At 58.3% G+C, this 10,914-nt stretch overlaps 1 protein-coding gene across 3 annotated transcripts; it reads left to right on the top strand.

The window, feature by feature from the left end:
• Positions 1-627: 627 nt before the first annotated feature.
• On the top strand, positions 628-4,759 carry PNMA6F (PNMA family member 6F). Of its 3 annotated transcripts, none has more exons than XM_064371481.1 (2): positions 628-915; positions 1,664-4,759. In XM_064371481.1, exon 2 carries the CDS (start codon positions 1,735-1,737, stop codon positions 3,523-3,525), a length of 1,791 nt encoding a protein of 596 aa, XP_064227551.1. In that variant the 5' UTR covers positions 628-915; positions 1,664-1,734; the 3' UTR covers positions 3,526-4,759. The 3 variants fall into 3 exon arrangements, with proteins under 3 accessions (XP_064227551.1, XP_064227553.1, XP_064227552.1); XM_064371483.1 differs by lacking the exon at positions 628-915 and adding an exon at positions 1,265-1,281; XM_064371482.1 differs by lacking the exon at positions 628-915 and adding an exon at positions 1,408-1,425.
• Positions 4,760-10,914: the final 6,155 nt, after the last annotated feature.

Here is a 10,914-nt window from a genome sequence, read left to right as displayed (position 1 = left end):
GCAATTTATCAAAACTTCCAATGGATTGAATAGAAAAAACAAATAGCCCTATAGTTCATAAACGTATTTATTATCAAAAACATTTCTAAAGCTAAAACAAACAAACAAAAAAACCAAAAACCTCAGTTTATGGGGTCAGTACAAACCTAAATACTGATCAAAAAAGATGACATAAAACCAGAAAATTACAGAAAAATATGTTGTGAACAGTGTAGCAAAACTATTTATTAGAAATTCATATCCAGCAATATATAAAAAGGGAAGTGTTTTATTGCCCATTTACAGATGAGGGGCATACATGTTCAGTGACACATATAGGCCACCCAGCTTTCCTATGCAATGGCTGCCCAGGTGGTTGAAGGCTGGCCGGTAAAGAGCTGTGATGAGGAACACAGCCAGCAATCAATCTGCGTTGTAGGGATTCCAGGCATGATCAGGGCAGGCTGTGAATACCCTGGGGACCTGGTCTTAGGTTCTCCTGCTCGTGATTTCTAGTCCACCCACCCCAGCAATTTGCCACAATTACTGATGGAGGTCATTTTGATGGTGGAGGACCAATCGGTGGGCCTGTTGCTCCCAGAGGCTCCAAGCCTTGGAACATTAAGCCCTTACCATGCAGGTCCTGTTGCCAGGGCAACACAGAAGTCTCCTCCTGTCTAGCCACTTGTCTTCCACAGAGACTCCGAAATTTTTCTTCCTCATCTACCTGGGACTTCTGGGAAAAGCGGAAATCCCATGGGGCCTTAGCACAGCTGGCTTGGGAGACCCCCGGCGTTGCGCAGCGCAGCCGCGTGACTGAGGCACGATCTTCCACTCTCCTGCTCCAGAGCCTCTAGGCAGCCTCCAGAGTGAGCTCTGCAGCCCGAAGGCGGCATTTTTCCGCGGGTGGTCGCAGCGTCCGCAGAGTCGGAGAAAGTGAGCAGGCGCCAGCGGGACCCCAGAGTGACAGCGGGCGCAGTGGGCAGGGGCCAGATCGCTGCCTCCCTAGGCAGTGGGCGCGAGAGGGGGTCCCGGTCAGGCCCAGCGCCCGCGGAGAGGGGAGGAGGGGGCTCCAGGCTGCAGGAGTCTGTGGGGGGAGGGCTCCCGCTGCAGAGGTGCAGGGGGCGGTGGGAGAGAGGGGGCCTCTGGCTGTGGGGGGAGGAAGGGGACTTCTGGTTACACGTGTGGGGGGCGCGGGGGGGTTGCCGGGTTACACGGAGGATCGAAAGAGGGAGGGGGCTCCTGGTTTGGCGCTGGGAAAGAGAAGAGGGGAGGTCTCTCTGCTTCCCTTCCGCGGTTTGGGTAAGGAAGGACTCCAGGCTGCCAGGATCTGTGTAGGGGATGACTCCTGGCTGCAGGGACTCCGCGGGGTGGGGTGGGGGGGAAGCTACCTGTTGCAAGGGCTTGGATAGAGGAAGACTTCTGGCTGCAGTGTTACAGATGATGGTGAGAGGTGGAAGTGCACTCATGATGTGATAGGGGCTTCAGCTCAGGCAACAGGGGGTCTCCCAATAGAGGCAGCGGATTGTCACCAACTGGGGGAGGGCGTGGGGGGCGCCTGGGCTGTAGCAGTGGGAGGGAGTGGATCCCTGGGTGCTGCAGTGCGTCGGAGGGGAGGGTGAAGGCCTGTAGTGGGGGTGGGCTGACTGGCAGCAACATCCCTCTCTCCCCTTTGCATGCACAGGCTGCGTCAGAGACTGCAGCAGTCATCACACATTCCTGTCTGATCAAGCTCCCTCCCTCAAGTCCTCTGCGATGGCTCGGGCAATGATTCAGGACTGGTGCAGGTGGATGGGTGTGAACGCAGAGCGCTCCCTGCTCATCCTGGGTATCCCTGATGACTGCGAGGAACATGAGTTCCAGGAGGCCGTGCGGGCTGCCCTGTCACCCCTGGGCAGGTACCGAGTGCTCACCAAGGTCTTCAGAAGGGGGCTCGGGGCCAGGGCAGCCTTGGTGGAGTTCGCTGAGGGTTTAAACCGAAGTTTGATTCCACGCCAAATACCAGGCAAAGGGGGACCCTGGAACGTGATCTCCCTGTCCCAGGCTCCTGATGCTGAGTTTCAGGATATGGCCAGTTTCCCTGCACGGCCGCGGGGGCAAGCACTGGCCAGAGGTGCAGGTGAGGCAGGAGGCGCAGGTGAGGGAGGAGACGCAGGTGAGGGAGGAGACGCAGGTGAGGGAGGAGACGCAGGTGAGGGAGGAGACGCAGGTGAGGCAGGAGGCGCAGGTGAGGCAGGAGGCGCAGGTGAGGCAGGAGGCGCAGGTGAGGCAGGAGGCGAAGGTGAGGCAGGAGGCGAAGGTGAGGCAGGAAGCGAAGATGAGGCAGGAAGCGAAGATGAGGCAGGAAGCGAAGATGAGGCAGGAAGTGAAGATGAGGCAGGAAGTGAAGATGAGGCAGGAGACGCAGGTGAGGCAGGAGCTGTGGGTGAGGCAGGAGGCGCAGGTGAGGCAGGAGGCGCAGGTGAGGTAGAGACCTGGACCCAGTCATGGAACAGGGCCCTGTGGCCTCTGATGAAAACTGTGGGCCACCAGGAACTGAGACGCTTTTCTGGGATGGTGCAGCCAGACTGCATGGAAGAGTCCTTTGAGAGCTGGCTGGAGCATGTCAATGACATGCTGCAGCTGTGGTGCGATGCATCGGAAAGCGAGAGGAGGAGGCGGGTGCTGAGCAGCTTGCGCGGCGCAGCCCTGGAGATCGTGAACGGCCTCCTGGAGGAAGAGCCCAGCTTCTCCACGCTGGACTGCCTGGCGGCGCTGGGGCACGCATTTAGGAATCGGGACACATGGTCGACTACACGGCTGAAGTTCCTGACCTGCACGCAGGGGCCCCAGGAGGAGCTGTTTGCCTTCGTGGTGCGCCTGGAAGGCCTGCTGCAGAAGGCCATGGAGAAGGGGGCCTTCCACCCAGCCATGGCCAACCACTTTCGACTGCGCCAGGTGCTGTCTCGGGCCCGCCCCAGCGAGGCTCTCCAGGATACCCTGAAGCGGATGCAGCTGGATAGGAAGCCGCCTGGCTTCCTACGGCTGCTTCGGCTCATCCGGGAGATGGAGGTGTGGGCGGCCTTCCCAGGGAGGAGCCAGCAGGGTGCAGCCTGGCCAGAGACCCCAGTGGAGAGGGAAGACCCAGCTGCCGCCCAGATGGCCCCTGCCCGAGGAGATGTTGCTCAGGCCTCCCCAGCCCAAGGGGATACTAGCAACACTGATCCCAGCAGGGAAGATGCTGCCAAGGCCGCTTCTGCCACCAAAGAGGCCTCCAGGGGCACCCCTGCCACTGGGGAAGATGAAAACGTCCCTGCCGGCCTCAAAGTCCTAGGTCGGGCAGGGCCCATCGACGTCCCTGGGGGCTTCCCAGCCCAGATGGGCAGTGCAGTCCACATGGCCACAGGAGGTCCCAGCTGGAAGCCAGAGGGCCTAGTCCAGGTGGGAGGACAGGAGGCTGAGGAACCTCCCCAGGAGGGGCTCAAGCCCATCTTGGAGGAGTCTGAAAACGAGGATGAGGATGGGGCTGGGGAGGCAGGCCAGCCCAAATCCTCCCCAGGCAAATAGGCTCGGAGGGCCCAAGGGCTCCTCACCTCTCAGGCAGCAGCACCCTGGAGGCAGACGGAGGCCAGGCCAGGGCCAGTCCCTCACCCCACATCAGAAGCAGTGCCTCCCATCTCCCCCAAGGGGCCCTGGTCACCACCCCCAGCCCTTCCCCATGACCCAGATGACCACGTTTGATTCCAAATGGGGGGCTGGCCTGGAGGGATCCCTGAGTGGCCAGCTGTGGCCTGGGTGGGGGCACCTGAAGATGTCTGCCTCCACCCCTTGTCCTGGGTTGGGAGAGATGCAGGAAAGAGGCCCTCTCAAGGGTGCCAGCTGCCTGGGTCTCCAAAGAGGGGTCCCCCCACTCACCATCCCCAGGGCAGTCTGCCCCTGTTCTGGGAATCCCACCCTCACCTGTGTAGGCCCTGTAGTGACCCACGCACCCAACAGACACCCACCCACTGCTAGCCGTCGTTCCTGCACCAAGTTGTGTGCTGTGAGTTCACCCGGGCGGCTGCCTATGGGCCCGGGACACGTGCTGTGAGCTTCCTTCGAGCCCACGCTCTGCTCCCTGCTGTCTGTCCCGAGTTGTGAGCACCACCTCTGCTTTTCCGGTGTAGATCTAGGCCAGGGGCTGCTTGTTCTGGTGGAGCTGTGTGTGTTCTCCTCTGAGCAGCTTCTCCCCGGAGGCCCCCAGTGCAGTCCCAAGAGATGGCAGAAAAGAGGAACCAGGACATGGTGGATGCTTACCTAGTGACCGTGATGGTGACAGTGACTGTGGGAAGAACCGGACCCAGGACGGAGCGGGGCTGACCTGCCTGAGGCTCCCCGGGGAGCTTTGTGCTTTGGTGTTCCACCCCTGTTGTTAATTGTGACTCAGTTTCCTCGATCTGGTGGTGTGTTCTCTGCTGTGTTTTCCAGTGTCCTGTGATGGTCCTGTGAAAGCCATAAGGCAGGCCCCACCCCAGCGGATGGGCTCGGGAGGGGGCTCCCTGAAGCCAGTGGACACTGCCAGAGTCCACCGTCCTGGCAAGAGGCGGACCCTGGGGCCCTCGGGAAGAAGGGAGGTGGCCACGGGAGCCGCAGCGGGAGGGGAGGCAGAGGAGGCGACTTGCCAGGAACCCCAGGAGGAGGGGCCCGGGACCTGTGACCTGCGGTGGCTGTTTGCAGTTTCTCTCTGTGCTGTGGATCCCTTCTCTTCAACGGTTTCAGTATGTGTTTCTCTTTAATAAATTTCATTCCGTGTTCCAGCTCACCTCGCCTCTTCTGTCGGAAACTGGGGGTGAGGTTGGTTGGGGATGGGGTTGGGGTGGAGTGAGGGCCACATTGGCCAGGCTGACACTGGGGTGTGTGAAGGGCAGGGTCCCTGAGGACCAGTGGGGTTCCTTGGGCTGCATGGAGCCTAGTGACAGGATGCTGGTGGCCATGAACAGTGACTGGGTGAGTCCCCAGGGCAGCAATCCTCCCTCAGCACTGTGGCCAGAGGGGCAATTCTTGGTGGGGGCCTGAAGATCCTGGAACCTGCTCTCCTGAGCCCTCCTGGGACTGGCTGTCTCCCCCAATGGGCCAGTGAGATCACCACAAATTGAGGGCAGTCCTGGATCAGCCATTTAACTAACCCAGAGTCTGTGGGGGAAGGGACTGGAACAAGTGATAGGCCCCTCCCGGCACATGTGCGAAGAGGGGACAGGATCATGGACTCGAAGGTGGCGAGGGTCTCCCGGGAATCGCTCAGTCTGCGCCCACACGCTTCCTCCGGCTGTTCTGGAGCACAGAGTCTCGCACCATCCCCAAGGCTCAGATGACAGCCAGGATCCCCCGAAGCAGCCTCGGAGCCAGTGCTGGGCATGGGTGGCTGCCCGCCTGGCCTGAGGAATCCTGCATGTAGGCGACCTGTCTGCTTGAGCAGAGCTGCAGTGAGCAGAGCTGCAGGGCGGCAGGGTCCCTGGGAGACCCTGGGAGTACACGGACGAGTGCGGGCCTGGGACCTGTAGTTTTGCAGGGCTGTGGGTGAGGGGCAGGGGGCGACAGGTCCCTGGGGCCGGGCCTGCACCCTCCTCGGCCTGAAGGCGCTTGACCAGTGTCTCAGGGACCCTTGGAGTGTGTCCCATGGGGTACCCTGCAGGCACGCCTGGGGCCCCCACTGTGCTCTGCTCTCCCTGCCTTCTTCAGGCTGGGCACGTCCCCGTGTGTCTCTGCAGGGCCGAGCCAACCGCTCACTTGCCAAGGGCCCCTGCAGATCTGGGGGGCAGGACGAGAGGAAAGAGGACAGAGACTGGCTGACCTTGCCAGGGCCTGTCGGGGCTCCTTGGTTTTCCCTGTTCAGAGTGGACCTGTGTGTACCGTGATTCCCCAGCAGGCGTGAGTGTGAGTGTCTGAGTGGGTGTGTTTGGGCGTGTGCGTGTGTGTGTGAGTGTGCACACGTGCATGCGTTTCTGAGAATCTGTGTGCGTGAATGTGACAGCATGTGACTGCATCACTGAACCTGCGTGAGTGGGAGTGTGTGTGGGAATGAGTGTGTGCCACTGAATGTGAGCGTGCATGTCACTGAATGTGTGTCGAGAGCATGAGTGTGTCACTGAATGTGTGTCATTGTATGTGTGTGAGTTTGTGTCATTGTGAGTGTGCTGACTGCAAATGTGGGTGGGTCAATGAGCATGTATGTGTCAACGTGTGTGAGCATGTGTGTCAATGTGTGTGAGCGAGTCAATGTGTGTACACGTGTCTGGAACGTGAGCGTGTCAGTGAATGTGTGTGTATGTGTCACTGAGCGTGTGAGCACACATGCTGGACAGTTGGGTTGTGAACCCTGGAAGGGATCTAGCCAGGGAGTCTGGAAGGAGGTACCGGGAGGGACCAGTTGCTTCCCCACCAGCCCGGAGCAAGGAGACTGTGTTGGGCCTGAAGGGCGGGCCCCACACCGGGGCCTCCCGCCCCCTTCATCCCCACAGGCCCTTGGCACGTTCCGGCTTGCACAGCTCCCACCATGCAATGTGTTTCACTGCACATTCCTCAGCAAGTGCCCCTGGCGGCGGGGAGGGTGGCCTGGGGACAGAAGGGTCCACCAAGGTGCCTTCCTGGGCGCCCAGGGACTGACCAAGCCCATCCAATAAGCAGCAGCCTCCTGGGCTCACAGAGAGCTTGAGCAGTGGATGAGGGAGCCGGATCAGAGCCCAATCATGGCGGGTGAAGCTGAGCAGAGAGGACTCAGAGAGGTCCTGTCCTCATATCTATCCCCTTAGAACATGGACCGGCAGGGGTCCCATCCTCAGGCCTGTCCCCTGAGCCGAGGGGACCCAGAGAGGTCCTGTCCTCATATCTATCCCCTTAGAACATGGACCGCCAGGGGTCCCATCCTCAGGCCTGTCCCCTGAGCTGAGGGGACGGAGAGAGTTCCTGTTCTCATATTTGCTGAGTAACACGTGCACGTGGAGAGGCGTCCCTTTATGAATCGCCCCTGAGTAGAGAGTACTGAGTGAGGTCACGACCTAAGGTTTGTCCCTTGAGCAGAGGGCACTGAGAAGACCCCTGCTCGCTCCCTGGTTGTCTTGGAGCAGAGAGGGCTGACAGAGGCCATGGCCTTAGCTCTTTCCCTTAGCAGTGGGGACTGAGTTAGGTCCTCACGTCTGTTTCCTGAGCACAGTGGATGGAGAGACGTCCCATCCTCGGGCCTTTCCTCTGAGCAGAGAGAACTAACAGGGGTCCCATCCTCAGGTCTGGCCCTGAGCAGAGAGGGCTGACAGGGGCGCCGTCCTCAGGCCTGTGCCCTGGCCTTCTATGGATGGCACCCCCAGGTCCGTGGAGGGCCAGCATGTGTTGTATTCATTTTAGGCTCATCTGAGTAGTAATTGCCTGCCGACTCGCTGCCTTGGAAGGGAAGTCTGTGTGCCATTGCAGTTGGTTGGGAATGACAAGGCCAGCCTAGGGGCATGGCCGGGACCCCCTGCTGCTTCTGCCACAGGCTCCAGCCCCGCTCTGTGGGCTTTCTGGACTCCTGGCCTCCACCTGTTCCTGGCCTGGGATGACCTGCTCTCGGTGAGCCGTGTGGCGGGTTCCTTTTCCTGGCGATGAAGATGGCACAGAGCAGTCGCTTTCCCGGCCCCTCCCATGGCAGGGTGCCGGGAGGAAGGCCACGCCCCGGGCAGTCTGGCCCTAGATGGGCTCTGGGAATGGGCCCTCTGGCTGCCAGACACAGGAGCAGGGCCTGGCACAGAAGACCGAGACCCCTGGGGGCCGCTTTTTTTCCCAGCCGTCAATCTGTGGCAGGTCAGGTATCACTAATGCAGCCTCCATGACAACTGTTTCAGCACTGACCGCGTGGTGAAGTTAAATATTGAAGGCTGAAAGAGCCAGCGCCCTTATACAAAGGCTGGAATGTAACAAAAGCTCACCAAGAGTTTTGCCCAGGTCTCTCCTGGGCCGTGAAGCAGGAGAAGACAATGAAAGACTTCTTGACGGGACCCGTTTAGGATTAAACACGTTTTATTGAGGGTCTGAAGAAACTCACCAGGCCTCCACAAACAAGTTTTATTGGGGATTAAAGGAATTCTGCAAACCTCCATGACTTAGCAGGAGACAAGATAAGGGTAATCACTCCGGCGCCCAGACCCATTTAGATCAAATAAATTTACTGAGGCTCCGGAGGGAGGTCCTCAGGACTCAGATCTTATTCATAGATTAAAAGAAGTTAACTGGCCGGGCGCGGTGGCTCACTCCTGTAATCCCAGCTACTCGGGAGGCTGCGGTAGGAGAATCGCTTGAACACGGGAGGTGGAGATTGCAGTGAGCCGAGATCGTGCCCCCACACTCCAGCCTGGGCAACAGAGCGAGACTCCGTCTCAAAAACAAACAAAAGTGAATCACTTATGTCTTTTCAGATGAATGCACACCTACGGGTAGACACATAGCTTAGAAGGGATATAAGCTCTGCAAAACTTTGCAATTTTGAGTTGGTCTGGCGATATTTTCCAGGGCTTCTCTCTGTAACCAGTTACAGAAATAAAAACTCTCTTCCTCCCCAGTTCATCTGCATCTCATTATTGAGCCACAAGAAAAAGCAGCCTGACCCTCAGTTTGGTCGGGGAACAAGTCCTCTCCCCCTGAGCAAGATAATCTGGAAAGAGCAGAATGTAAGCTTTTCTCTCCCCCTTTCTCTTTGCCTGTCCAAACCGGGCCACCACCCGGGCCCCGACTCCTTCACCCACAGTGGGTTGTGCAAAGGCCAAAGCCAGGCACCTGCCAGCTGCTTCCCTGGGCCTGCAGGGCAGACCCTGGTCCCCTGCTGCTGCGGTCCCCTGAGCCGTGGGCCCCAGGGGCTCGGCTGGCTCTGGGCCTGGGCTTACACTCTGCCCTCTGAGCTTTTCCCCACCCAAAGACCCCGGCAATTGTGGGGGATCCACTCTGAAGGCTACCATCGTCCTCCAGATCCTATCCCCTCCTCAGGGAGCCTAGAGCGGGGCCTGCCCCCTAGGCCTGCGGTCTCTGCACAAAGCAGTCAGTCCCCTGAGCAGTTTGGCCTCCAGCACGTCCGGCTGCCCTGCTCCTGGTCCCACAAGCCTGTTGGGCTGAAATTCATGGCTCCCATTCTCTCCGTGGAAAGCCTCAGGTCCTTCTATTCCCAGAACCTCATCGTGAGCCACAGCACCTATCACAAAGAGAGAAAAGCAGCCCCCAAGCAGATCAATTTCCTGTCCTGGCAATAGGGGTGAGTGGATTTCTCTCCAGCAGGGCTGACAGCCCAATCACCAGTGAGTACCCTGGGGACCTATGGCCCTGTTTCAGGGCACATTGTACGCTGGAGAATGGATCCTGAACTTTTCACTGAGCCCCAGATCCATGCCTCTGAGTGCCCACCCACCTGGCTTCTGCATAGGGTGATGGCCACACTGCATGCCTACGATGCTGCACTTTCTATGGCACTGCCTGTGGTCTTGCTTTCAGTCTTCCATGGCCATCTGACAGCCATGATTGCATCTGGCCAAATCAGGGACAGCAGAACCCTGATCACGATGGCCCTCCCCACACACCAACCATCCACCCCGAGGTGCTGAAGGGTTTGGAGCCTGGGAGAATAGTGAACCTCTCCCTCAGAGAACTACCTAGGGCCAGGCAGCAGGCTGAGCAATTGAGCCTGCATTGACTCCTCAAGCTGCCAGAGGAGCCCTCAGGAGGGGAGGTGGGCAATGTCATGAGGACGCTGAGCACAGGAAAGTTCAGGAAGTTGCCTACAATGACACAGCTCATCAGTGGATGTATTGGGATTCTGGCCCAGGCTGACAGACCTCACAGCCTGTGCTGTGGAAACACAGACGGGGGACAGGTGGCATGTGGTTAATGGTGACAGCCCTTGAAAACATGGCCAGAGGACACAGGTCCTACCCTTAACAGTGATCAGTGCTCTCTTGGTGAACACATGTTGCTTCTGTAATCAGAAGAAAAACCTAAACCAATGTCATTGTCTTTTAAAAGACTATAAGAAAGAGACGAGAAGGACATGGGCCGCGTGTTCTCTGTGACAGCCTCCATCCACTTGGGGACCTGATGGTCATGAGCACTCAACTTCTTTCAACTCAGCGTCTACAATGTATGTCCCCAGGGTCTGTGCTCCTTAGGGCGGGGCTCCCAGAGCTGGGGCTCAGTCTTCTGCTCCAGTCTTTTCCCAGGCAGGGACTTGTCAGGGCATCTCTTCAGTGTCCCCTGGGCTGGCACATGCTGTCCCAGTCCTTTGGGCCATAGACAGTGACAGCTGGAACAAAAGTGACCCTGGCCGAGCTCTTGATACTTGCTGGGCGCCTCCTTAGGACTTTGTGTGCATTGCTGCTGGCTTTACCTGCAGAGTCTGGAGGTCCTTTGCTGGGACAGACACATGGCACTTGGGGCTGCGCGTGTTTGGTGTGGGGTGGGGATGTGTGCATTGAATCAGACTGGGAGCCACTTGGAAGCACAGAACTCAGTCCTTGGAGGAGATGCATTCTGAGCTTGGTCTTAAAGGCTGAACCACTGCTAAAGGGTGGAGGACTGGGGAAGGAGGTGTCGTCAATGCCAGCAGCAGGATGCACATGGAAGAGGCTGGGAGTGAATGCCGGGAGCACGGGGAGAGGACAGTAGTGAGGCACGAGGCTGGAGAAGCAAGCAGTAGCCCACGGCGAGGGACTTTTCCTAACAGGTAGGGAGCTGTCTTGGAATATGCCATGGAAAGAAGCACATTCTGTGGAAAAATACTCCTGTGGTCTGTATCAGGAGAGAGGTGGCCAGCTCCTGCTGTTGCTAAGGGAACCACTGTGATGATAAGTCAATAGTAACTAGAAAGCAATTTGGAAAGGTTGAGAGGTTTTAAGAATAGACCAGAAAATAATCCTCTGGTGAATGAAAACTACTCTCCAATGATAGCCTCCCCAGAGATACAGGGTT

Source organism: Aotus nancymaae, unplaced genomic scaffold (genome assembly GCF_030222135.1).
Source record: "Aotus nancymaae isolate 86718 unplaced genomic scaffold, 86718_ANA_hifiasm-v0.15.2.pri h1tg000138l, whole genome shotgun sequence".
In the NCBI taxonomy this organism is placed as follows: domain Eukaryota; kingdom Metazoa; phylum Chordata; class Mammalia; order Primates; family Aotidae; genus Aotus; species Aotus nancymaae.
This window is presented reverse-complemented; position numbering and strand designations above follow the sequence as displayed.

What these genes read in the sequence shown, in the direction of transcription:
- PNMA6F (XM_064371481.1), top strand. Translation starts at nt 1,735, where the DNA reads ATGGCTCGGGCAATGATTCAGGACTGGTGCAGGTGGATGGGTGTGAAC.